Raw genomic sequence first — 27,859 nt, 5'->3', positions numbered from 1 at the left:
GACCTTCATCAAAGGGCTTGCTCTGAGCAAGGACAGCAGCCCGGGCTTCAGCAGAATTTTCCACTGGATCAGAAAGTAAAGCATCCTCTTCCATCTTTATGCGTGCACTCCTGGATTGGAATGAATTTGAAAAAGCAAGTCAGTTTTTATACTTAGGTTGTCTAACATGATGGTGGTCTGGGATTAGAAGCCCCCACAGGCAATGCTGCTTCAGGCTAAGCTTAAACAAACCAAGAAAACACTCACTGGATCTTCCTCAAATTCCTGCGTCTGATAAAATCCAGGGCTTCAGGACTGGATTTCCACACACGCTTAGCAACCTGCTTCTGAATATGGGGAGGCACCTGAGGGTAAAATGAGCAATGTTAGCCTTTATTGCATGACATTTTTAAATTTAGACTCATCTCTAGCAGGTACCCAGAACTGAAGGCACCATCACCAGCTAATGCAGGAGGAATTTCTGGGAGATTTTGTGGCTGCCTGCTTTGGCTACTCTCAGGGTTGCATGTACCTCTCCCTTGCCTTGTTAATAGGAGAGAAAAAGCTGTGAAGTAAGTTTGTCCAGAGGTTCCATTTACCTGGAAGAGGATATCCCAGTTATCAATCATGGCACGGACCACATTGACAGAAGCAACATAGTGGTCAATCCCCAGTCTTGTCTTCCTGGACTCCCTCTTGGCAAATCTCCCCTTCTTCAGGAGAGCAGATCCAAACACCAGAGCCAAATTGGTGGAAGTCATACGGTTGCCTGAAACCTATGAAAAGGAAAGCAGAAAGTGATCGACTCTGAGGTGGTGATGGAAATGACACAAATAAATGTGTCTCTTTTTGTTCTTGTTTCCCTCTCCTACTGTGTGTCTCTCTCTCATATACTCCCATACATGTCCCCTACTACTCTCATTACCCTTTTCCAGAGTTTTGTTTTGTTCTGTTTGTTTGTTTGTTTGTTTGTTTTACCAATTGTCCATCAATGCCAATGGAGTCTTCGCAGTTCTCAGTGATTTTATGCAGGGCCTTCAGCAGACGCTCCAGGGTGTCACTATGGCAGGGTGGCATCAGGTAAACCAGCAGCTGCAGGGCAGAAAGCTGATCCTGCGGCTTCAGAGCTAGAAGAAGGAAAACAGGGGCTGGCTCAGGGGGCTAGCCTTGGCAGCAGCCTGATACCAAGAGAGATGTGATGATGCTTGAAAACTGAGGAAGGCTATGGAGAAAGTACCCAGGCATTTTGTCTTTGCTCATTCCCAAAGCATTTGAGCTCAGGAACCCTAAAAGCAAGAAAGTGCTCCCATCAAAACCAGACCCCTTCTATAGAACCTAGGTTCTTCTTTGCCCTGAGAGGGCACACACAGCTTCAAGAAGCTCTAGAGAAATTTCCAAACAATAGACTTATAATGTAATATGAAGAGATGCAAGGAAAGTAATCTGGATTCTGGTGCTTATTCTGTTTTAGTTCCTTGGGGTCCTGCAGCCAGAGCTCTGTCCCGAGACCCCCACACCCCCATATTCCTTTCTTTGCCTGAGAAGGGAGAGCATAAGACTCACTTGCTGTCAGAAGGAAGGACATATACAGATCATCTGGCAGCAGAGAGTCCTTCATATCCCGGAAGAACTCCTTGAGGAGCGCAGCCACATCATGCACGTTCTGAGTGTCATCCAGCACGATGTCCAGACCTTGATCAAATTCTTCACGGAGCTAGGAAAAAGGGAGAGAATACATGGACCCTCTGCCCTGCCCACCACAGGCCACCTCCTGTCTTATGCTTCAGTGGAGGTAGCTGGCAATATGGTGTGCCTGAGGGGTTAGAAAGAATACCTTGATTCCCCCCACACACACCAGGCATGAAACTCCCTCAGGTCTGTGGGGAAGACCCCCCCCCCCACACACACACCTGCTTTTCCTCACTCAAGGAACATAAGTATAAACATAACCAATTTACCTCACGCACTCTCTCCTCCGAGTATTCCAGGGTGAAAATCCCCACAGTGCTTAAGCCTGAAAGAAAAGACCAAGGGATGCTAAGCATCTCTGGTCCCCTTCCCCACCGCATTTCCCCTCTCCCCAGCTGAATCCCAACCCCAGCTGGTGGCAGGGGAATGTTCCCATCCTCAAACCTGTGACCTCTTTTCTCTCCCCATTTCTAGAACACCATTCTTTCCCTTTAATTGCCTCCTACCTTGATTTAACAATCATTTTCAGGTCCCCTTACCATGTTTTTCAATGAAGCTGCAGCAAGCCTCAACAACCTGGGGGATTTGTTTAGCAATCGGATTGAGGCTCATCTTCCTTTTGGATCCCAGAAGTCGCTGGCCAATTGGAAAGGAAATCTTGGAAAGTTGCAGGGTCTGCAGCAGCAGGGCCCCGTCCTCCAGTTCGGCCAGGCTGTCCACAGACACTGCACCCTGTGGAGAAACCCAGACTATCTTAAAAATGGGGGCGGGGGGCGCAGGAAGGTCTCTTCAGACCTTCCTGAGGATTGCGTCACATTAATAACAGGAGACAGTCTCTTCGTGGCAAGCCAATTACAGGCTTCCAACGTGTTCTGTTCACCTCCCCCTTCCTCTGAGGACACAGGTCTTGACCCTCCCCCCGTCCCCCGCATCCCTGGATGCCTCAGTTAGGGCCACTGCCTGAAACCTGGAGGGTTGTTTAACTCACTCGACGCCCACGGCGAGTAAACTCCCGGGGCAAGGAGGGCTCATCCCGCCTGCGACTGAAAAAGCGCCTGATGCGGCCAAACATCCTTTGCACCACGTTTCCCCGACGACGGCCCACAGCCTGACCCGTGGGTTCTTCAATCTGCATCGCGGCTGTTAGTTCAAGATGCTTGCGGCGGGTAAGCTCATTCACGAGCACCTCTTCCAGACGAATACCAAATGTCTTGAGTGATACGACTTGGGAGCCAGGGAGAGAAAGAATGAGAAAGGTCCACGCTCCGCAGCGCTTAAATCAGGAGGAACTGCAGGGGCTGTGGCACTCCTCTCAGCAACCGCCCGCGGCCAACCCCACCCCTCCAGACCCGCAGCCTCCCTCCTGGAGGAGTGAGCCAAAAAGACCCTGCAGTGGTTTGGCGGAAGGACTCAGCTCCACTCAAACTACCCCGACGGAGCTAAAGGTCCCTGCCTTAAGTCCTGCCAGGGGGGGTGACAGCCTCGAAGCAATGAGGGCAATTTCTTCTGGGCGATCCGTGTGGGGTGCGTGCATCGGGAAGGCTTAGGCAGATCAGCTAGGACCGCCCCGTGCCTGCAGCTAGCGCGCCATTTCCTGAAATCATCCCCTACAGGGTTTGGGGTGGGGGAGTAGTGCCCCCAGAAGCAGTGGGCCCCGCCCAGCCTCCAGGAGCCAGGGACACAATATGGGAGGTTGCGGGGTGGGCAGCATCCCACTTAGTTCCTAAGAAAAGTAAGAGAGCCCCTCACCCCTCTGCTGTCCTCTCAGAATCAGAAACCACTTCTCAAAGGTGTTTGGACGGTCAATAGGTAGAGCTATGGGAAGAGAAAAAGAAAAGACACGCACGCTCACTCAAAAAGGATTTAATAAATGTCGAAAACATTGCAATGCACCGATCCGCAGGGAGGGGGGTGGCAAACAGCTGGGTCCAGCCCCCTGAAAGTGTTGTGCTTTCTCCCAGCCTCAGTTTCCCCGTTTGACAACCTATCCACCACACCTGAGTCGCAAAGAATTTAAGCAGATCAGACGATTGGAGGCGCCGCGTGCGCACCGCACACCGCGTCACGCACGGCAGCAGCTCCACACAAGGCTTCCAGCCTCAGTTGCGGGCTCGGAGGCGCCGGAACAGCGCAACAGGCTAGGGGAGGGGCTCCGCCCGCGGCGCCGCGGCAAGTAGGGGTCTCCAAGCGCCTGCTGGCGCGCTCGCGCCCCGGCTGCCGTCGGCTGCCCTCGCCCCAGCCCGAGAAGTGGCGATTTGCGCCGTCCCGACGCTCAGACGCCCGCGGCGGGGTCTCCTCGACCCTCGCACGAAGCCCTCAAGCCGCTGCCGCTGCCGCTGCCGCTGCCGCTGCGCGCGCCTGGCGAGCCCGCCGCCCGCCGCCCGCCGCACTTTTCACTGTGGCGGGCGCGCCCCTCGGCCCGCGCGCCCCCTCCCGCCTCCCCTGGGCCGCCGAGTCCTCTAGCACCCCCGGCCCCCCACGCGCTCCGACCCCATCCAGGGCTTCGTCCCGCTCGCTCACCCGCAGCGGGCTGAGGTGGGCAGCTCTCGCGGCGCACCTCCAGCCGACGCTCCCGCGCCCGCACAGCCCTCCCGCCCGGAGCCCGGATTGGCGCGTGTCTCTCGCACTGTCTCGCTATCTCCCCGGACTCGCCGTCTCTCGAGCGCGCCGTCTCTGCGTTCCAGTCCCTTCTCAGAGTGGCCCTTTGAGCCTCCGCCTCGCTCTGACTCGTACGCGCACCGCACCTGGTGCGTCAGTCTCTTCACCTGCCCTCTGTCCACCTGTCTGTCCCTGCCATCCGCCCGCCTGTCTGACCGCCCCGCAAGCCCCCCAGCCTTGGACCCAACTCAACTAATCTTGACCTCTCCCACAATTCAAGCACCCTTCAACTCCCGCCTCCTCAGTTGTCGGGGCGCCCGGGGACCGGAGCGGGAGCCCCTCCCACCCCCCTGGACCCCAGACTCGGCCCTTCCCGCCCGGGGGTCCGCTCGCCGGAAGGCGGGGACGCCACGCTCCGGGCCGCTCACCTCTGTCAGGTCTGAATTCGGAGAGGAAATGTCTGGCCACGAGTTCGTGGTAAGCAGTCTCTTGCAGCTTCAGACGCTCCAGCTCCGACAGACTGTGTATTGATATCATCTTCGTCCTGCGGTCCGGATTGTGTCCTGGGGCTCCTCCCAGGACGTTCACTAAAAAAATGAAGGCGGACAACAACAGCAAAGGGGGCATGATTCTGGGGCACAGTGTCCTTGCTGCCTTCAGAAAAGGAATGCAGCCACCCATTCTGGAATCGGATGATTATCAAGGCTGCATCATCCAATTGTCACTGGACCTGGTGGAAGGAGCTATGGGGGGGTGGGGAGGGTGACAAAGGGGGAGGGAAAACTGGGAGGCGGCTTCACCCTCAAGGAGAGCTGCCTCTGGTTGCTTATTTAAAAAAAAAAAAAAAAAAAAAAAAACTTAAAAAAAAAAATTAGCCCTGAACCGACAATCCAGAAAAGAGAAAACCCAATTAGGAAAAAAAAAAAAAAAAAGACAGAAAACAAAACAGAAAAGAAAAGAGAAGGAAAAAAAGATTAAAAAGAAAATCAACCAACCTTATTCACAATTTTAAAATGTACACTGAGGCAAGAATAAGGTAATATTGTCCATCAATTAATTAGAACAGTGATGGGGTTCATTTTTATTTTTTAATCATACTGCTCTATGCTGTCCAGGTTGGATGAAATTTAGGCACATCCATCTAGGTTAGGAGCACTGAAAATCTGTACAACTCTTCCAGAAAGCAAACTGAACACCTAAGTATGGAGCCAAATATCATCCCCAGGCCCTTTGACCCAGTAATTCCCTTCTAGGAATCTATCCTAATGAAATCTTCCTTTGGACAGGAAAAACCATATTTACATGAGCTATAACAGGAAAACATGTAAGGGGAAAAAGGTAGCCCAGCAACAAGACTAGTTATATAAATTATGGAATGACCACAGTCTGGAAAATTATGTAATCATTAAAGTGATGTTTACAAAGAGCTTTTAAACAGCAAATAGAAAATATAGAATTGTATTAATTATGATTACAACCATGTGAAGAAAAACATGCATAAAAATAAAAGACTGAAAAAATGCACCCCAATACGAACAGCATCTGTATTAAGTGGTAGGATTTGGTTTGCCTTTTGCCTTTCTCTATTTACCAAAAATTGTGCAACTTGATTATACGATTCTTTTTTCATGAACAAAGTATCAGTTTGTACCAAAACAAACAAACATCATTTCGAGGCCATTTCTAGTGAGACTCCCTACTACAGGATTGGATGATCAGAGTGAAGTTTGTCTTAGTGTATTGGCAAACCTGTTTTATATGTCCCTTCTCCATGGTACCCACTATCTCAGACTGCTCCTGGGCCACATAGGATCCCTCAGTGGGGATCTCCCTGGACCCCATACAGCATTCTTTCCTGCACATCCTGGCCTCTGTTACTCATTTATTCTTTCATTCATTCATTTTTTAAAAATCTATATGAGCTACCCACTTTGTGCCAGGCACTAAAGATTCAAATATGAACAAGATAATACTACTCTTTTCATAAAGGATCTAACAGTGCAGTGAAGGAGACATACAGGGCGGCAACAATTTACAAAACCTTGTGATAAGTCAATGGCCAAGATATAATCAAAGTACTGTGAGAGCAGAAAGGAGGAAACATCTAAGTCTGCCTGGAGACAGCGCTTGGGGGAGGGGGGGGGAGTCCAGAAAGAGAACAGCTTGTGCAAAGGCAGAGAGATGGGAGAGAGGTTGTTATATTCTTAAAGCTGTCTAAAGGGGATGGAAGGAGACAAATCTGCATAGGCAAAGATGAGCTCAGGAATGGCCCTGAAAGCCATGTTATGGAGCTGGACCCTTCTCCTGAAGGCAGTAGGGAACTACTGCAGGGTTTTCAGTGGGAAGTGACAGTCAGAGCTGCAGCTGGAAAAAGCACAGGGAGCAGTGAAAAGCCTGGTTTGGGTAGAGAGTCTGAAGTAGGTAGATCAGCCAAGAGGCAAAGAGATGTTGATACAAGCCAGTGTCACTGGGGCTAGGGCAGGGGATGGATTTTATGGGTAGAATTGATGGAACTTAGGGGAATTGTAATAAAAAGGAAAGAATTTAAGACAGCTCCAAAGGTTATGGTTTGGGTGAGTGAATGGATGCTGGTTCTTGACAGAGAAGATAATTTGGGGGAACTAAACCTTTGACAAGAAGGGAAGTGGTCATATGCCATTTTTTTTTTCTGAGCCCCCGTTTGCCATGGAGTTTTATGGTAATATTCTATATATTATAATTGAGTTGGGGGGGCTTAAATTCCAAAGATCAGGTAATGTGGCTTTAACAGAGGAAAAGTAGGAAGGAGTTTATCATTCAATAATCTAATAAACGAGCTCTGTCCAAAAGAAACACACTAACAAACGCACAGACCCACAAAAATCCCACCCCTCTTCTGTTTCCAAAATTCACTTTTGCCCACTTTCCTTAATGGCCAAAAGTCATGCATGGCAATAATAAACTCCTGCCAGATAACTGAAGTGCAGTATGAGAAAAGACGAGGAGTCTTTCTATGGCTTCGGAACTGAGCTAGGAGGAAAATCTTTAGCGTGGATTTTTTTAAAGCTATTTCAACTGCAAAGCACCATCCCCTGGACCCAAGGTGAATGCCCAAGCCCAACCACCAAACTGCATCCACAAAAATATCATTTTAACCAAAGATATATGCACAGCACCCACCTCAGTCCCAGACTAAGTCTCTAGCAAGACCCCATTCACAATAGCAGGTCCAGAACCTATTAGCCCAGGGTCTCATCCTGACATCTACAGCCTAGCTCTGGCTGAATTTTTCTGACATTACTCCCTCTTTCCCCCCTTTCTCCCTTTTTCCCCCTTTCCCCCCTTCACCCCCCTTTCCCCCTTCCCCCCTTGCCCCGATTGAGACATTTTTGTACCTGTTCTGCAGCTGCAGCTACTTCTTCCAAGGCTTCCCAGATCTGGTCATCCAGAGTAGGCTGGTTCTTTAACCCAAAAATCAAGATGAAAATCAATCCCTCTCTCCCCCCAAAATAAGGTAAGAACAAACAAGAAAACCTCAAAACAACACCAGCCAAGAGAGAGAGAGAGAGAAAAGCCTTTGAGAGATGAGTCAGCCTCAATGCTTACAATTACGAAGGAAATCAAAGGCCTTAGAATAAACCGTTTGTCATTGCCTCCTGCTCAAAGATAGAGGGCTAAACTTAAGAGCAATCATATGCTGCAGTTGTGCCAGTAAAACTGACACTGTCTTGCTTGCCTTCAAGTGTCTCAAGGCACCAGGACAATACAAGACAGCAGCAGAGTTAGGGAGGCCAGTGTGCCCAGACAGGAAGCAGATGGAAAGGGTGGGGAGCGGGGACAAGTAAGCAGGCTTCAACACCACCGAGAGAGAGAGGCACAGTAGCAGGTTCTTGAGATCTGAATACTTGTCCTTAGGCCTGATTTTCCAAGCTCCTCACAGGGAACAAGGTGCCAAGAGATCTCTCTGGCTCCAAAGTGTCTTCCCCTTCCCCCTTCAGCATGCCATGGGGTTGGCCTGAAATGACCATGACATCAAAAAATACAGGAGAAGGAAGGGGAAAGGGGGCCTCTCAGTTTTCAGCCTTGAATTCAAGACATTCCTTAGACAAATACTCTGGTGGCCCCTGGAGTTAGAGCTAAGTAGAACTAAGTGCAAAGCAGAGCTTTACAATCTCTTAGCTGTGTGACCTTAAGAAAATCATTTGAATTCTCTGAGCCTCAGTGACTTCCTCTATAAAATGGGGAAATGATACAATACCCATTTCAGCAGTTGTGTGAGAATTAAATGAATAAAGTATGTGTGCTATTTAGCATTGGTTTTTAATAAACACGTTGATCTTGAAGTTTCTTTGCAAAGGGCCTGAGTTTACCAGAAAATATCAGGTTTCAAAAGTAATTACATAAAATTAGAATTTGCATCAATACATACAACACCTAACTCTGTTCAAGCTCTTTTACTAAATTTGAATTAAATTAAAACAGGTAAAGAGATCTTGGGAGACTGTTGGGAATAGATCTTTTCTCTTCAATCTCCAATGGCATCAGGGGCAAGTCAAAAAAAAAAAAACTTACAAAATTTAGGAAAACTAACCGTATAGGTCCATTTTTCAAATGCTATTATTCAGGTTAGTAAAATGCCTGTATGTCTCAAAATTTATTTTTCTTTCAAACATCCAATTTTACATTGTCACTGGTGAAAGAAAGCGCAATTGTATTTAGATCAGTCAAAGGGCTAGGATAGGGCGCCTGGGTGGCTCAGTTGGTTAAGCGACTGCCTTCGGCTCAGGTCATGATCCTGGAGTCCTGGGATCGAGTCCCGCTTCCCCACTTCGGGCTCCCTGCTCAGCAGGGAGTCTGCTTCTCCCTCTGACCCTCCTCCCTCTCATGCTCTCTGTCTCTCATTCTCTCTGTCTCAAATAAATAAATAAAATCTTTAAAAAAAGGGGGGGGGCTAGGATATTAGCAGATGCCAAAAGAGAGAGTTTGAACAAAGAGCAGAGGGACACCCAGAGCAAGTCTCTGGCAATATCAAAAAGGGAAACACACGTAAGTTGCATCAAGCTTGTTCCTCACGTCCTCCCAAAACGCATGGCACAGATGGAGAAACAAATTAACGTCAGAAAGGTCACCCGCTTTGACATTGTGAGGACAGAAATGCTTTCAGCGAGGCATAAATCCACAGCCCTCACATTTTGGAGGACTAATTTACTCCATTGCCCCCATCAAATAGTTTGGGATTGCACAGTGCTCACTAGTAAACACTTGTGAGAATAAAAGTGGGGACTGCACCGATGCCATCATTTGAATCCTTATAAACTAGGCACTTTATGGCACCATCAGAATTTTGCTCCAAGCCTCTGATTGCTCCTCAGAGTTTGAAGAATCGATAGTGGATGAGACAGGCATTGCGTCCAGGTTATTCAAATGTCTACAGCCAGTGACAATGGATAAAGACATCCCCAGTAATATATCATGACATAGGAAAGAGATACAGGTCTCTAGATAAAAACATTTGGGCACCAGTTTGGTCTGCTGGCACAATACCTCAACCATCCCTGAGCTTTAATGAATTAGCCTTTAAGTTGTTACCCTGTAACCTCCATTTCAGCAAAGGCTGCAGTCATGATGAACAAAATGGCTCATTTTATCCTATGCAGTGATGGTGCCCCAAGATAATTAAATTTGGGGACAGTGTTCTTCAATACGTGAAGTCAGCCCATCACGCCGTAGCTGAAACTCATAAACTGGGGGTAGTACTGTTAAAATATATTGAGAAAGGGTGGGGAGGGGGACAGCTTCTGGCTTCAGGAAAAAAAAAAAAAAGAATGTTTCAGGAACTGCTTAGTATATTAGAATGGATCAGAGAGAAGGGAAATTAGCCATCACCTAGTCCATAGCTTCCATTCCACAGTTCAGAAAACTGAGGCTCAGGGCGCCTGGGTGGCTCAGTCGTTAAGTGTCTGCCTTCGGCTCAGGTCATGATCCCAGGGTCCTGGGATCGAGTCCCACATCGGGCTCCCTGCTCGGCAGGAAGCCTGCTTCTCGCTCTCCCACTCCCCCTGCTTGTGTTCCTGCTCTCGCTATCTCTCTGTCAAATAAATAAATAAAATCTTAAAAAAAAAAAAAAAAGAAAACTGAGGCTCAGAGCGGGACAGGAGTTTGCCCAAAGCCACACAGCAATTTGACAGCAGAATCTAGACAAGAACCCAGTTCTTCTCAGTTCTAGGGCTCTTCCCACTGCTCCACCCACCTTTTAATAGCTGCCAAATAACACATGGCTAACTACCAAAATCAAAAGAATGGACACATAATCAAAGTTTGATTCCATAAGCCAGGGGAAGTCACATCTGAAGGCAGGCAACCACCATGAATTACAATCTCTCTGTAAAATAAGTACAGTCACCATTCTACAGAATGTGGGATGCCCTTTTTTAAATGTTATTAACTGCAGAAACTACTGGAGCCCAGGATGGTGAAAGGCAATGTTTATGCTACAAACGTCCCAAAAGATAGTGTAAACAAGGTGATGGGACACCAAATACAAGGAGCTATAGATATTCGCACTAGCATCTGTGGGATGTGTCAGAGTGCACAATAGTGCTGGCATCACAAGCCATGTCACCCTTTATCGGTTTTCCTCCTTTGGTTGCTGCTTCTAGTATGTCGTGGCCAAAAAAGTAAAGAAGATGTTCCATCAGTAGGAGGTAACCTGCTTTTGAATGTCTAATTTGTCTCATGCTTCTCATTCTCTCAAAAGCTTTCAATATGCCCATTATCTCTGGGCCTTAACACACAGTAGGTGTGCAATAAGTGTTCCTTAGGTGAATCATAGGATTTTAAACTTTGAGGGTTTTGAGAGAACGTAAAGGTCTTGTAATTAAAACAGAAACAGTTATTCGTGATTCATGGATAAATGAATCATGCTATTTTATTCTCACAATAACCCCTGGGAAGGAGGGGGGTGGGGTATTATGTTTCCCCATTTTACAGATAACAACAACCTAGGGCTCGGGAGAGGTTGTGACTTACCTGAAGTTGCACAAAAAAAGGCCATGGAGGAATCTGATCTGGGAACCAGCTGTCCCTACCTATCCTCAGGCCAGGCCTTGCCTTTCCCACCAAATCATGGTATTTCTTGGTTGTTCATCTGCTGCCCGGAACTGGGACAGTCTGAACTGTGACTGCATTCTTTCCTAAGAAGGCAGCTGGATTTCTGAGGTCTTATTTATACACACTATTCTTGGGAAATGGGAATAGAGGTAGATTAGATAGGTCAATCGATCGATCGATTGTTGGCTATGAGAAGTAAAGAAGAAGATGATGATGATGAGAGAGAGCTGGCTCAGAAAGACTATTATGAAAGATAGAGGAGAGGAGTAGATAGAAGAAAAAGGCACCAAAAGCCCTGTGTGTTCCTCCCACCACATCCCTCACCCTGGCCTACCCCCAAGCTGACAGGATGTCATCCTGGAAAAGTCCTGAGATATGGACTGGAAGTTGGGTTCAAATCCCAGCCTCTCCACATGTAAGATCACACACTCACCAACCAAGTGACCTGTAGCAAATTATCTCATGCTTCTGAGCCTCAAGTTCCATCACCTTACAAAACAAGAATCATGATACCTATTAGGTGTGACTGTGGTAAAGATTAAATAAAAGACAGGGCAGAATGAAATAATCCTCCAAAGGACACAGTGCTGTACCAAGGTGAGGAATTGCCCCCCATAATATCTGAAAGTGAAGTCTGAGCAGAAGTGCCACTATCTGGAATGAGGCAGACAGTTTCCCCCCTGGAGAGTGCCTTTGCCCCATCCTTTGAAGGCAAAAATGGGTACTCAGCCCCAGTCAGCAGGAAGCACACTTTCAGAGGGGATGAGTTCAACTCTTTCTTCACTGTCTTTCAGTGATCAGAGATGCAAGACAACTAACTGTGTGTGGAGGGTGGACGGGGGGGTTAGTCTAGGCTGTGAAATGTAGACAAAAATGAACTGGCCCACAAAAGGGATTTAGTCCCCACCTTTGTCTTCCACAGCACACTGTGCAAGCCATCTATGCTAGGGATGGGGGAGGAAAGTGGGGAGCCATCTGGAGTGGAAAACCCCAGTTTCTGCCCTTGGGATCTTACAGCCTAGTTGGAGGTCACATAAATGTCAAGAGCCTGAAGACCTGTCAAGAAAGGCCCATGGGTCTAATATCATTCTTCCCTGCACTAATTTAAATACATTTCCTCTCCTTTTTTCCTTTAAGGAATATTAAGAATTGACTATTTCCTCAGGTCCAGTAGCACTAGGAAGACCCTTACTCAGCTGTACGGTTTCAGTAACCTTTGATTTATTTTCCCCATCTTCTCAACTCCCCTGTCACCCCAAGCCCCCCCTCTTTAAGACACACTCCCTTTCAAACACAAGCATTCATTCTCATTGACATCCACACACACACTCTCAAGCTCTTTCACATATGTATTTTTACACACACACACACACACACACAGAATGTATTTGCTACAACAGAGAGAAGGAGAGAAATAAGACCCTGCCTTCAAGCATTTGTACCTGCAGAGGGGGTACAAACCACAGCTGGGGCTTCTACAGAGTGGGCATAAGACAGAAAAGACCAATGGAGACACTCCCCCAAACTGTCTGGACAGACCCCTAGGAAGGAAACCTCTAGAATAAAGTTGTTCTCAGAATCTATGCTGAGAGCTACCTCTTCCCCATCTTTGTTTCCCCACCCCCACCTGCTTCTCTTCTCCTTTGATTGTATCTTCTCCCCAACAAGCATCCAATTTGCTGCCAGTTTTCTTTTTCAAAATCCTGTCTGAGTTGCTGTCATAGAGAATTGGGGCTGTGGGAGATGTTTTCCCCGGTAGTTGTCGTGCTAAGAATGGTATTTTAAAACTACATTAAAATAACCAGATTTTTAGGGGCGCCTGAGTGGCTCAGTCGGTTAAGCGTCTGCCTTCGGCTCAGGTCATGATCCCGCGGTCCTAGGATCGAGCCCCACATCGGGCTCCCTGCTCTATGGGAAGCCTGCTTCTCCCTCTCCCACTCCCCCTGCTTGTGTTCCTGCTCTCACTGTCGCTCTCTCTCTCTGTCAATTAGATAAATAAATAAAACCTTAAAAAATATTTTTAAAAATAACCATATTTTTTAAAATATCAGTGTCTGTCTAACTACCTATCTATCCCCTCTTCAAAATTAGACCACCGTCTCGGCTATGATGCAGTGAAAAAAACCCTAGACCAGGAATCAGGAGGCCTGCCTAGTTACTAAGCAGCTGAGTGGCCTTGGGAAGGTCGGTGAGCATCTCCAAGCCGAAACACAACTGGGGTAATTTATTATCATCCTGTCTATCTAAGAGCACGGCAGAAATACAGATCTCAAGTCTGCGGAGTCCTTGGTACTTCCACAGGACTTCCCCAACTCCAGGACACGGGGCCACACTGCCACTGTCCACAGCTGGGAAGAAAGGGCGCCCCTCGCCCCTCCGCAGGCCTAAGGGCGCCAGAGAGCTGAGGGGTCTAAGCGGGTCTCCCTGTCTCTCCCTCCTGGCGCCGCAGCTCTGCTGTCTGCCCTTGACCCTCTTCCCCTCTCCTCCCCCCCCCACCCCCCGCTAGGTGACGGCGGAGGGAGAGGGGAGGGGGACAGGGACGAGAACCCGCCAGGCGCGAACTTTGCGCCCTCTGCCTCGGAGGCTGGTCCTGGGCCTCCGGCTGCCACCCTGCCGCAGAGCGCGGCCTTCTGGCTGGGGTGCGCCACGCGCGTCCCGCCCCGGTGTGGCTCGAGAGAGCGCAGAAGCTGCAAAGTTAAACAAAGCCCCGCGGCGCGCAAAGACCCCTCTCAGCTCCCACTCCCTGCCGAGAATAAGAAAAATTAAAATCTTGCTCGCGAGCTCGAGGTTTGAACATTGAACGCGAAACCCTGTAACTTGAGCAGCACTCGCGGGCTTCTTCTCCCTCCCTCACGTCGGGTCCTCCCTCGGGGACCCTCGCCTCCCACTCTAGCCCCTCAGTGAGCTGCACTCGGGTCCCTGGAGCCCTGCCCCTGCACTACCTCTTGGCGACTCTCCTGGTCCGGCCACGGAATAAGTGGCTGCGTGACCCGCTGCTCAGTCGTGCGGCTCAGCCGCGGCCCGTCCCGGGACGAGCTGCAGGCTCAGCGAGCGCTTAGCTCTGCCGCTCAGATTCCCCCACTCCCTGTAAAACCTTCCGCGGTGGGGCAGGGGCTGCTGATTCATAGCAATTTTCCACGCAGCAGCCAGCTGAGTGCCTTACGCATACCTGTTTGCTAAATTCCCTGGGTTACTCCCACTGTTTCTCGCTGTACCCCACAATCTTCGCTCCCTTTAGTGAAGCTGATCTCTCCTTCAAGATTCAGCCCAAGGGTCCCTTCCTCTGAGTGCTCCAAATTTCCCCTCCTCTGGCCATACTACACAATCTCACATTACAGGCGAAGGAAAGGCGGAAGTGGAGGTTTAGATGGCTAAGAAACTTACCAAAGGGCACAGAGATAATCAGTGGCAGAGTCAAGAGGAAGACCCAGAACTCCTGGACCGACGCTCAGCGCACTTTTGGCTACCTTTCATTGCTTCCCCTCTGCCCTTATTTGTATGGCACTGGAGGGCAGGGAACATCTCTTGTTGGCCCTTTGCACTCAGGGACTGCACCAGAAATAACCCCCTCCCCTCCTTGCCTCATGCTTCCAGCTCCTTGTTTCCCATCTTGTCCAGGGCCTCTGCTCTTGCAAACTCAGAGACAAAAAGGTCATTTTGTTCAAAGTCCAGTGCAAGAGCAAACAGAAGCTGACTTCACAAAGTCCTCTACCCACCTGGATGAGAATGGTCTCAGTAACCCCACCCCCCCCACCCCCGCAACACACAAACTGTAGTCTTCATCTTTCTTTTTGTACCTTCTTGGCACCTTGCGAAATCAGAAGGCACTCACACCTGCCCAAACCATCTTACCTTCTAATACCTCTTCCAAAAAATGCTGCCCTTCCAATCTGCAGCCCAGCACTGATATGTACAAATCACTGTTCAGCCAAGCAAAAATATATTATGCACAAGTACTAAATATTTTCATCTGATGCAACAAGGGTAATACGGGGTTATAAACGCAAGCTCTCAAGTGGGGAGAATTTCAAATATGCAATTACACCCCCTCCCAACTGGATTTTCTCCTCTCCTGGACAAAGTAAATGGACAAAGGGAGGGTGTTGTTGATGCAGAGGGACAGAGATGGAAAAAGAAAGAGGAGAGTCAAGAATGCCAGAGACTATGGGTGACCCTGGCAAGAGGGAAGGCACAGGAAGCAGAGCCTGGGCAAAGGAGAGAAGGAATGAGAGGGAAGGGGGAGGAGAGTGGGCAGATGCTGACTCCAGGTGTACACAGATACTGGGGCAGCCCATGGAGACATGGACTGACTCCCCAAAGGCTCAGGGAGGTGCTTTCAGGGACCTGGATTGGAAGTGAGATCCAGAAGCCCGGTGGCAAGTCTCTCTTATTCCCTAGCAAAGGGAGAGAGCTTTTGGCTCCAGCAGCAGAATGGGTGGCGCTCTTTACACTTGAAGTACCACCTCACCATCATCAGGACCAGGAAGATGCCCTCTTCTCCTTCTCCTCCCTCCCATCCCTCCCCCCACAGTAATTCAATAAATCTTACCCAACACAGGAATGTAATTTGAATGCCCAGGGCAGTTTTCCTTTCCATTGAAGAAGAGGATCTCTCCCTCTCCTCCTGCTGAAAATGGGTTGGGTGCTGCCCCTTTATACATTCTAGAGCACCAAATCAGGAGAGGGGGAGAAAGGGAGGGAGCTGCAGTTTGAGGCTGGTCCAAATGGTCCCTGGCATCTCTCTCTCTCTCTCTTTCTCTCCCTCTCTCTCTCTCTCTCTCCCTTGTTGGATTTTTCTGTAGCCCCTCCTTCTGGCCGTGGCAGCTCTGCTCCCCTTCCTCACTGCAGCATCCTGAGCCACTTCCCCCACCTTTGTGATATGGGACTGATATTGGGGAGCATCTTTCTGGTGATGCTTGCTTTCTACTGTGGGATCCTAGACTGATATACCAGGGAAAGATTTTAGTTGGGAGTGGGTGGGTGTCACAGAAGATGAAAAGAGAAACCCATTCAGGTAGCCAACTGCCTTGTCAGGAAAGCAACACAAGTCAGCGTTGGGGGCCGTTGGGAGTCATGATTTGAACCTGAGTGCATGCGGGCCAATTTAGGCAGAAGAGCGACAGGTTGTTGGCTTGGGTTACAGTGATCGCCTTGGTAACATAAATACATAAATACTGCACAATATATTAGTGAAAAGGTAGATCACTGAAGATCACTCAGTCTGTTTTCTCAACTGCAAAATAGGGGAGTAAATGTTCACCCTATAGCACCATGGGGAAGAGCGTGTGAAATAGCATCAGTAAAGTACTTAGCACATGGCCTGGCACAGAGCCCCTTGCCCCCTGAACTTCCTTCTTGTGTTGGCCACAGGAGGGAAAAGAGCTTTCCCGGGGTTACATAGCAAGTAGCAGAGTCAGGATTGGAACTCAGGTATCCCAAACACCGCCCCCCCAAGAAGGGTGCTTTCCACTTCACTTCCTCCTCTAAGAAGGCTGTCAGGGCTCTCCTTGGGGACCCGGCTGGAGTGGAAGTGGGGGGGTGGGTTAGGAGCCGATTCTATGCATCTGTATATAGAGATTCTATCACTTAGCACCAGCCCTAGGGGCTCAGGCATCTGCTTCATCCCCATGCTCATCATCACTCAGGTAATCTCCCCATGCCATCTTGGACGGATTCATTGCCACTTTAGCACCACCCCTGCTGCTCAGCTCTGAGACTGTGAGTCACCCTCTAGCTGGCCAGGGCCTCTGCCCTCCAGGAAAGAGGCTTTCTTCTTAATTGACTGCAGAAGCCTCAGCCGCAGTGGAACAACGCCCTTCCAGGCAGCCTGAGAGATGGACAGCTTTGAGGAGGAAAGGAATAGCCCCCTACTCCAAAGCCTTCGTCCTCTTCATCCCCACAGTGCCTGGGGTGCCACTACTGGAGTCCTCTCTCTGGATTCCTTATGATAACTCCTTTGGTGCCCTCAAGTCTCAGCGTTTCCAAAAGATTTTACCCAGGACATGTCTTTGCCGCATGCACACCGCCACAGTGCTGGGTCTGCCGCTGTGCTAGGCACCCGCGAGACATAAGGTAAGAGATGTCCCTGGCACCCAATGAGTGTTCACGACAAATTTTTTAAAAAGATTAACGTGGCAACTTGGAAAGGAGGAGAAGAACACAGGGAGAAATAAAATAGGAAGTACCTGTGAAGAGTGGAGGTGATGGAGAGAAGGGCCTCGCCGCAGCCCCAAGGACTGGGGCTGTGACCTGGAATGTCTTGTGACTATCAAGTGGCATCACTAAAATCACTGGTGCAAGCATTTCCCTTAAACACAGAACATCGCTTAAGTAATTGAATGCTAACTGAACCCCTGTCCGTCCTCTGCCTTTCTGGCCTGGCTTGGGGGCATCATCTGGTGGCCATATATCCCTCCCTCTGATTCCCCGGTGCCCCAAACTTTCAAATCTTTATCTTTGATTAGGGTTGGGGAGAGGAGGAGGGACTGGAGAGGAACGGAGGTCTTCCAGATCTTAACTGGGATAAGCACTTTGCATGTGTTTCCTCCTCCCAACTTCACAACCACCCCGCCGACTTAAGTCAGTGACTTGCTAAGCTAGTCTGCTAAGCCTGCAGAGTCAGGATTCGAACTCCAACGACTCTCGACTCTCGGAAGCCTCTGGCACCGAGCTTTACAAAATGCGCCGCAGGGGGCAGATGTCCTCTTCCTCCACCTCTCCTACACCTGCCGTCCATCTCAACGGAAAGGATGAAAGCAGGCGACGAGAGCCAGATGGTGATCTGGCCGCGGAGCCTTCTGGAGTGAGCCCTGTATCCTGTAGCCTGTACCTCAGAGTTTCCTGCTGGGGCTACTTCGCCAGGAGTGCAAAGTACCTTTGGCGACTCTACCGCCCCCTGCCGCCGGTGGCTCCCCGGCCCTGGCCGCCATTCTCAGGAGGGCTTGTGCGCTAAGGGGAAAAAACAAAACAAAACAAAAACAAAAACAAAAACCTCACCGGTAGCCCAAGAGCTGTCACAGGCTGTTGCGGGCTGCAGATAGCTCTACCAGATTTGGTGACATAAGCGGGAGGGAGGAACATTTATGACGTCCTACTATGTGTCCAGCGCGGGGTCAGTGATTTTTATGCAGAAAATGATTTGCTTTGCAAAATAGTGAGTTCTCCATTCAGAAAAGTCTTCAAGCTAGGTTAGGACAGGTTTCGCAAAAAGCTTCTCTGCAGATCTAAACTCCTTACTTCTTGAAATCAATAAAGCCCTCCACCCTTAACAGCCGTCCACTCTTTCAGGGAGAGGAGGAAAAAGCACCCCCTGTGGCGCAAAGGTCAAAGCGGTGTAAGGGTCTGGGGGAGAGTTCAGGAGGAGGAGCCTCCCGGGGGGTCGATTATACGAGGAAGCAGGGTCCCCGCCGAGCCTTCACGCTCACCACACGCTGGCGGATTCCCCCGACCTTCCAGTTTTCCTGCGTTGCGACTGGATGCCGCCTGGACCCAACTCAATCCCTTTGCTTGGGACGGGGGAACAGGCGCTTTAAGGGGGCAACACCTCAGGTCAAAGGGAAAAGAGCCTCTGTGCCTGCTCCGCCTCGCTGGCCCATCCCCCCTCCTTCCTTCCCCTCCTCCTCTCCTCGCCCCCTTCTCTTCCGCCCGGAGGGAAGGAGGGGGCGGGCTGTGTGTGTATGTATGTATGCATGTACGCGTGTGTGCGCGCGCGCGCGGGTGCAGTTCGTCTGTGTGTGCGTTCGGTGTGTGGCTGGGTGTGGGGGGTGTGTGCGCGGCGCACGTTTTAGCCCGAGTGCTTGGTGTGGAGTGTATTTGGTTTGCGCTCGGACAGGGAGCATGTGTTTTGTGCGGTGTTTGTGTGTGCACGCTTCTAGGGTGTACGTTTCTGCCCGATTATGGTATGACTATGTGGGTGCGATCCGGATGTGGGTGTGTTCGATGTATGGTTTCTGCCGGGGTTTGTGGCCGTGCTGTGGTGAGTGTGTAAATGTGTGCAGTGTGCATGTGTGTGTGCCTGTTGAACCTCATGTGCATATGTGTGTTTGGTGTGTGTTTACCCTTAGATGTGTTGTGCCAATGTGAGTTTACGGGTGGTGTTTGTTGGGGTGTATAGCGTGTGAGTGAGTTCATGAGCGAGATGTCTTTATGTGAGCCTACTTAAGGTGTGTGTTCAAAGGTTCATGTGCATGAAGGTGTGGGGTGTGTGTGTCTTTGGGTGTGATGTGGTCATGTGTGTGGCGGGGATGCATGTGGCTAGTGTATGTGCTCAGATGGAGGGTTGGAGACCGTGTGTATTTTGGAGTGGGGTTGCAGCCTGAGTGTATGGGTATGGTGTGTGAGAGAACAAGGTTGTCTAGAGAATCCAAGTGACTGTGTGCTTGGTGGTTTTTTTAAAATTTAATTTAATTTAATTTAATTTTATTTTATTTTATTTTATTTTATTTTATTTTATTTAGTTGGGGGTGGGGGCGTTGCGCCAGGACTGGGACGAGGAAGGAGGTAGGGGTCCGCGATTCGGGCAGGGTCACCCGCAGGCCTGCCCTGTCCCGTCTGGGTCCGCCTGCCCCTGGCTGGTGCGAGCAAGGCCCGCTGGGGCAGGGCGTGAGCTTACCTGGCTGCTTAGAGGAAAGAAGAGGAGGGCGCGGCACGTGATTGGCCAGGTAGGGCGCCCAGGGGCGCGGTGCAGGGGCTGGTGGGAGTAAACTGGAGAGATTCTTGGTCATTCGCTCGACACCCCTCCCCCCCCGCCAGGATATCCCAGTCCTTGCTTAGCTGAGCCCAACTATTTGCTCAGGCCATTGCTGCTTCACACCTCCTTGGCTTTGTGTGGGCAGATCCAGTTGCCTGGAATCCCTTTCCCCCTGGGCCTCGTGACAAACTCCTACTTATTTTTTGTAAACCCTAACTTAAGAGTCACAAAACTTTCTCTGCCTTTCTGTACCCCTCCCTCCCAGTTGAGTGCTCCCTCCTTTGAGCCACCATAGTTACACTCTTCATACTTCTCATGACATGATCATACGTAACTGCAATTATTGGTCTCTCCTTTTAAACTCTGAGCTCCTGTAGAGAATGCCTGGTATAGTAAGAATAATGGTAGTGATCATCATAATAACGTTACCATTTATTAAGCACTTATTGTGCACCAGGCATTAGGCTAAGCGCTCTTACATGCATTACCTCCTTGAGACCTCACAATGACTGCGAGGTAGGTGGAGCTAGGATTATTGCTATTTTACACACCAAACATCAAGCTCAGAGAAGTAACTTCCCCAAGATCACACAGCCAGAGGGAGGTGGAGCTGGTATTTAAATACAGGTTTGCTACATTCCCCAAACCTTTCTTCTATATCAGGCAGCCTCACCAAGAGTCTCCTGATTCCTGCTAGGCATTGAAGTCTCTATCAAACAGTATCATTTCCCAACAAATCTTTCTTTTGAGTTTACTGACAGCACCAGGAGTGCTCAGCATAATTACTTTCTTTGTCTCTCAGACAGTTGATACCTTCTCCACCTAATTACCTGCTTTGTTGACACCTCAAAATCTTTAATTACTCTAGGCTCATAAGCACCTCACCAGCTCCAGTTCTGGGAGCTCTCCTTAGGTTGGTGCTGAAAGAAAGATCAGAGAATGAGCATTTTCTAGCCATAGGGTCAGGGGAATTGGGTTTGGAGAAGGATGGAGTGAGGGAAGCATTTCACAGCTCTCCCAGAACCGCTTTTACAACATTACCACCAGAAGTTGGTATGCAGTAGATTTCAAACAGGACAGGCATCTCCATATCAAGCTGCACATAGAAAAACAAGCAGATCCCCCCCAGAAAATATTCCTGAATGGCCCCATTTTGTATTATTCATGTTTGGTGGGGAGCACTGTGCTTGCCTAATGGAGCTCATGCTGCTCTAATGCCTTCCAAGCAGCCTCATATGAGAAATCCAAATTAAAACAATACATTGCATTTGGGGGAACACATTTATGGGGGGTGTCAGGCCAGTCACGGCTTCCAGCTCAGCCCCCGGGGGACCAGCCTAGACTGCTGCAAAGAGGTCAGGGGGTGGATAGAGAGGGACAGTTGAACTGTGGTGAGTCACTTCACCACTTTTCAGGGGGGAAAGCGAGAAGCACGATTTAAATTGCTACTGTTATTATTGTGCCCTTTCAACTGGCACAAATGAGCCTGGTGTGCGGCGGAAAAGCAGCTGGAACATCCATAAAGCTTCCCCCAAGCTGGGCCTGGGTCAGCACCCCATCCTGGGTGGGCAGGAAAAGCATTGCCTAAACTAATATGTAACCAGAAAGTCTCCTTTTGAAAAAGAAAAGGCGGGGAGGAATAGAGAGGCCAATCTAAGTCACTCAAGGCCCATACGAGGAGTTCATTGCAAACTCTGGTGTCTCCCAGCATCTAGTCTCAGGCATTTGGCTTTCCTGCTGCTGTGGGCCAGTCTGACACCTCCTCTGAATATACCAGCTTCACGTGCACGTCTCAAAGTCACTCCTGTGAGGCCTCTCCCTCTTTTAAGGTTCTCTTCCTTCCTCCCATCCCAACACACACACACACACACACACACACACACTACTTGGAGCTTAAAATCCTCACTATACGTCTTTCTCTCTTTGGAGTTCGTAACATGAGGATTATATGGGGAATTGTAAAGGTGGGAAAATGCTTTAATAACCCCCATTACTCTCAAATGTAAACAACCTGTAGGGGCAAGGCACAAGTGTGAATTTTATTGAGGAGGGGGGGGGGTCTTGGTTTCCCCGTGAGAGTAAAGCCCTTTACAGATGAGAATCTTTGTCTTTTCCATGGGGGCAGAGGAGCTTTGGAGTGCGACAGGGTTGAGTTTATATCCCAGCTCCATCGCTTACTTGTTGTGTGATCTTGGGAAGGTTACTTCATCTCTCTGAATCTGTTTTTTCATCTGTAAATTGGAGATATTAACACCTGCCTTAGAAATGCTCAGATGACTGAAAGGGGTAGACTATGGAAAGCGCCAGCCAAATGCCTAACATGCACAGTAAACGTTCAAGAAAAGGTTAATTCCCTCTCTCGCTGTACTCCCCCCCCATCATATACCCCAGAGTGTCTCAACCACTTTGTTCAGAGACTGAAGCCGCCTGACTGAGCTGCCAATTTTCCTCATTACTGATGTGTCTGACACTCTTGAAATAGTCCCTCTTCTTTTAGGACAATGTTTTGATCAGCCTAATGCAGCCCGGGAAGAACTGGACCCTTAGTCCAATTCTCACTCTGCAGTTTCTCCTGGCAGTGTTAATGAGACCAAGGTTTCAGTGGCAATACTCCATGTAGGAAAGTTTCAAACTACCTGCCCAGTGTCTAGACTCCCCCCGCCCCATCCCAGTTATGGCCTGAACTCCTCAACCCTCACTGCAGACCCAGTCCCCACTCTGTCTCCTAAATATGTGCCATGGTACTCAAGGGAATGACAGCATGACTCTTTCCTGGCTAAATTGCCCTCCAGGACTCCTGTTTTGTTTATCCACCACTACCCCAGAAATTAAAAAGCATTTCAAAGGCCACCCTTTCTCTAGCAGCCACCAAGGTTGGGAAGTAGATGGGGTGATAAGGAGAGATATGATGGGTATTTTTCTGAGATATACTTTGCAGCACATAAAATACAGTTCCAGTTAGTTGTTTATCTGTTCTCAGTTAAAGGAAAGTAAAATCTACCCTTTGCGGAAAATGGTAAAGGGAGAGAAGACCCCAATCTGTGCCCTTTCCTCCCTGGTTCTGTTGCCTCCCTCTAGAGACAAAAGCAAGTCACTACAAGCTAAAGCGGCATTTAAGCAGGAAGTGGTAGGGGAAGATTTAAAAAGTTGAATGTAGGGGATCGATATAATCCCAGAGAAGGATAAAGGGGCTACGGAGTAGAGAAGTATTGAGATTTGAGGCCAGAAAAAGCTCTGAGAGGCTGGGCTCCGGGCGTTCCCAGTCTCTGGAAGCTGCCTTCACCTTCTCCCTTCCCCTCACCCCTCTTATCCATCCTGCATGCTACCCCTCACTGACCCCCAGACTCCAGCATGCAACATTATCTCTTCGTGAGTCCCTCTGAGGATTTAGGAATTTAGAAAAACTTCTCCAGCGCCTACCTATCTCTGCCTCTGAGGAGGCCCTGTAACCTCTGCGTGGAGGAGGGGAAGGGGAGGGGTAGCAATGAAGGGTCAGCCATATCGTACATCTGGTGAAGCAGGGGTTTAGAATAGGCCCCGGCCATTTAAGAAGCTTCCCTGAGTGCAGGGACCTACCGGTGGCTGGGTATTGGGTGCCCATCCCGAGGAAGCCGCGTGGTTTCTCAAGAGATGTATCTGAGACGTGACAGTAGCTGCCAAGGCTCATCAAACACGCCATCTACCTACTTCTGCTGATACATGCGAGAACAAATGATACTGCCAGAAGGAAACAGAAAGCATTTCCTAGTGACTCAGAGCCCCAGCGATGAGGACACAGGTGGTATTTGCACTGCATCTTCCAGTTGAAATGTGCACTTCTTCACAGAAAGGGATCTATAAGTAATCAAATAGATCAAAGACCAGAATTTGGACTCTGGGCAAGGGAACAGCATCAACATCATACTGACCACCCAGCAAGTGTCTGCTGTGTATCAGCACAGGGCTGGGAACTTTGCAAGTGTTCTCTCTTTTAATCTCACTCAAGCTTTGAACTCACACCAAACGGGGTCCGAATCCTTGCTCAGCCACTGTGCGGCAGTGGACCAGTTACTTAACTTCTCTGAGCTTTCGTGTTTTTTTTTTTTTTGGTTCGTTTTTGAGCTTTTGTCTTCAAAATAATGATAATAATACTTACCTCAGAGAGTTGTAATGAATGTTAAATGAGATCATTTATGTAAAATGACTGGTCTGTAGTAAATATTTGGAGAAGGAACAAAGCACATCTTTTGATACCTGAGCCATAGAGGGTATTTAGTGTAATTGATATTACCATATGAATATGATTATTCTTATTTATAACCTGGAAATGTAGGCATTATTATATCATTTGAAGAGAGGTTAAATAACTTGCTCACAGCAACACTACAAAAGCAGGCCTGGGACTCAAACCAGTTTTGCTTCTTCCCACCACTTTTAGAGGACACTTCATGGTCATTAGGGAGACCACGTTTGGCTGACCTGATCTAGACATTACATTTAAACTAAAATTTGAAGGGGAAAAAAAAGCCCTTAGATTAAACACTGCATAGTGGGATTCTAGGTCATAATCTGGACTATTTGCATATCATAGGCCCTGTATCAACCTTTTTAAAACATTTTTATATTACAAGAGTAATGTAAAAACAAACTTGATAAAGGTTTTAAGAAACAGAAATAACTATTATGGCACCCACTTAATAGAATCTCATACTTTACCTTGTTGCTGAATTTCCTTCCAGTCTTTCAAAAATGCATACTTGACACAATTGTAATCATACTGTTTCCCAAATTGCTACATAGTCTTCATGAACACCATCTCGATGGCTGTAGACTAGTCTAACAAGTGGTACGTCATAGAGTCTGTTTAACTGTTCCGCTAGTGTGGGATGGTTAGGTTATCTTAGTAGATAAGTGTGAAGAAAGGAACAACGTTGCTTTCACCGTTGCCATACTCCCCCTCAGGGACCTGATGTCCTACTCTATCAACACCCAGAACGCTTTTTGTCATTTGATATTTAAGCTTAATGAATGTCAACTCTACTGCTGGAGCCTGAGGTACTTTTTGCAAGAGTATTATTTTCAGCCAGTCTTCATCACACAGATTCTGTATTTTAGCCTCATGGTGGGTAAAGTGTGGGCTAACCCAAGAACCTAAGCTCTGAAAAATAATCCTGTTACAGCTCAACCAGGCCTGGTCTTAGCAAATTGGTTGGGTCCTGTCTCCAAGAAAAGATCAAATTTGTATGTAAAGTGGGCCCCAGGGTCCCTTCAGCTTTAGAGTTTTGGCCGCTTTACAGAAGTCCAACTGTCTGAGGCTAAATCCAATGCCAAAAACGAACTGGAAGAGAGAATTTCAAGTGGGTCAATTGTGCTGTCCCTTTCCCTGGGAAAGAAGGCCTTTCTGGGCCACCATTCTTCCCAGATCTCAGTGATGCCTCGGCCAGATGTCTTCATATGGTTGTCCGTTGTCCACTGCTACCCTCAAAAGATTACTCTGACATACCGACTATCTCCTGGGAAAGCGGGGGTTGGTGGGTTAAAGAACATTTAGAGTACTTCCCCCACTCTTTCCATTCAGTGGCCAGCTACTCCCCCCCACCTCTGACTCCAGAGGATTTCTGGAAGACATCCGAAGGGAGGCACCCAGGGCAATTATAACCCTACGGAGTACCAACAGTTACACTTCGTGCTGCGTGGCATTTGTCAGGAGGAATGCAATGAATGGGTTCTTACCTGGTCAAAAAACTGTACCCAGAGACTGATTGCGAATTGCAGAGTGATGTCGTGTGACTTAAATGAGATCATACACGTACAAGACTGAGGCTAGCGCCCAGCATCTGGGAAGCGTGTCACAGATACCGGCTGCTCTTGGGTGAGTAATAGAGCTGGTGTAGGCAGTGGTGTGCCAGTGGCATATATGGGGGGACAGGTCCTACCAGACTGGAAATTCAGTAGCAAATCTAAAATCTTGCACTTGGGGTCAAACACCAACTAAATACAGAATGGAGCCTCCTAAAAGAACTTGGGTTTACTTTTTTTTTTTTTTTTAAAGGAAGCTTCAGTCGAAAGTACTTCCAATATAAATAAACTACTTGTGTGAACTGTGTGGCATGTACGTGGGATTTGTGTGTAGGATGTGCCTGTGTGGTGTGGGCATATTGTACCGTGTGTGAAAAGTACGCGATGCGTGTGAGGCATGTGTGTTTGTGCATTCGTGATTTGTATGTGGGCATGTGTGGGTGTGGGAATGTGTACGTACGTGCATATTTATGGCTACGTATCTGTATACCATGAGTGTAATGTACGCTTCCAAAAGAGGGAAAGTCAGCCATCCAGGACTATATTTACGGGGGCACAGCTGGAAATCCTCTTTTGGCTAGGTCACTAAGCATTCACAACTTGGAGTGTGTTCAAAGAAGAGCAGCTAGATGCGGGTAGGAGCCCTGCGGCCATGTCACATGTTAAACAGATGAAGGAACTGGGGGGGCTGGGCCTGGATAAGAACAGGGGTGAGTGGGGGTGGGGGAATGGGGAGGGCTGGTGCTGTTCCCTTGGAAGGATCATGAAGGTCAGTGCTGGGGCCAGAAGGACATAGATTTGGGTTCGGTTTAAGGAAAAGCCTTCAAATTCTAATAGACAAGGGTGTCATTAGATGGGGATGGGCTTCCTTGTGTGATATTAACCCCCTCCCAATGGGGTTATTCATAAAGGAACCATTTTATCCTTGATCTCACTGGAGTCACAGGACAACCTTGTAGGCCAGGTAAGCGTGGAACGGTTCCCCCCTACCCCTTTTTGAGGATGGGGTGCCTGAGCCATAAGGCCTTAAAAGGCATTTATATAAAACTCCCTCCCCCCCCCTTTTTTTTTGATTTACCAGGATCACATAAGCCTGAAAGAACGTACAGAACAAAAAGTTAAACTTTCTGTGTGTATGCAGATCTCTTTCCTTCTCAGAGATCTTGTGGCTTGCCCGAGATTGTACTTGAATTTGCTAAGCAAGCTGTAGCCCCTTAGCAATACCTTGGACTCCTGGGATGGTTCTCAGCAGGGTGCTGAGGCTGACAAGAACTAAAAACAGGTTTTTGCTGAAATAAGTTGCTGAGGCCCACCTTCTCCCTGCCTTTCCTCTCCCCGCCTATGAGGGGGCAGAGGAAAGAGGAGACAGCCCAGGTTTGGTCTATGGCTGGTGACCAATGACGCACTCTCACCAATATAGATTTTGGAGGTGGAGACTATGGAAAAACAGGTGGCAGTGGGGGCAGGTGGCAGCCTGGAAGGGGTGGGGCCTACCAAGGGGGAGTGAAGGACAGTGTGGGTGGGGGTCCTGGGAAATCTCAAAAAGAAAAAAAATCAGTCTCCTGAAACTTTAAGGAGGAGTAAAAATAATCGGTTTCCAAAATGTGCTTCATAGAAGCAGTTCCACAAAAGGGGTGAAATGCCACCCATATTTTGATCCGTGCTGTGATCGTTGCACACCTATGGCCTCAACTCCACAGGGAAAGAGGAACCGAGCATTGATTTCAAGCACCCAAGGAAAGACCCAGACTAAAGACCCCAGGTCTCCGCCCCTGGGCAGTCTGGGGCAGTGGGCAGTTGGCAGGGCTTCAGCAGACCCAGATTTGCTGCCAACTCCTTGTATGACCTTGGGCAGGCCTTTGCCATCTCTGGGCTTCAATGTCGCCATCTCTGGGCTTCAGTGTCGCCATCTCTTAAATGAAGGGGTTGAATTCGACGACTCTAAGGGCCCCACGGTGATATTCCGTAGTTAAGATTGGGATGCGAGGGACAAGCTTCGGGCAAAAGGACACCCCCCCCCCCAATCTTCAGAGTCCC

At 48.8% G+C, this 27,859-nt stretch overlaps 1 protein-coding gene across 2 annotated transcripts in view; it reads right to left on the bottom strand.

Annotated features, from left to right (window-relative positions):
* ARHGAP36 (Rho GTPase activating protein 36) overlaps positions 1-27,859 on the bottom strand; it is a 31,584-nt gene that overhangs the window by 3,293 nt on the left and 432 nt on the right. The window contains exons 2-11 of one of the 2 annotated variants that reach the window (XM_035006492.1): positions 4,695-4,853; positions 3,418-3,483; positions 2,657-2,892; positions 2,208-2,400; positions 1,938-1,993; positions 1,543-1,693; positions 958-1,106; positions 579-755; positions 247-344; positions 4-110 (exon numbers count right to left, since the gene is read on the bottom strand). In XM_035006492.1, the coding sequence (XP_034862383.1) occupies positions 4-110; positions 247-344; positions 579-755; positions 958-1,106; positions 1,543-1,693; positions 1,938-1,993; positions 2,208-2,400; positions 2,657-2,892; positions 3,418-3,483; positions 4,695-4,853 (1,392 nt within the window). Of the gene's footprint in view, positions 1-3; positions 111-246; positions 345-578; positions 756-957; positions 1,107-1,542; positions 1,694-1,937; positions 1,994-2,207; positions 2,401-2,656; positions 2,893-3,417; positions 3,484-4,694; positions 4,948-27,859 lie in introns of those variants that run through there. The other variant, XM_035006481.1, reaches the window with a different exon arrangement.

Source organism: Mirounga leonina, unplaced genomic scaffold (genome assembly GCF_011800145.1).
Source record: "Mirounga leonina isolate KUSES-001 unplaced genomic scaffold, KU_Mleo_1.0 Mir_101664, whole genome shotgun sequence".
NCBI classification, from domain to species: domain Eukaryota; kingdom Metazoa; phylum Chordata; class Mammalia; order Carnivora; family Phocidae; genus Mirounga; species Mirounga leonina.
This window is presented reverse-complemented; position numbering and strand designations above follow the sequence as displayed.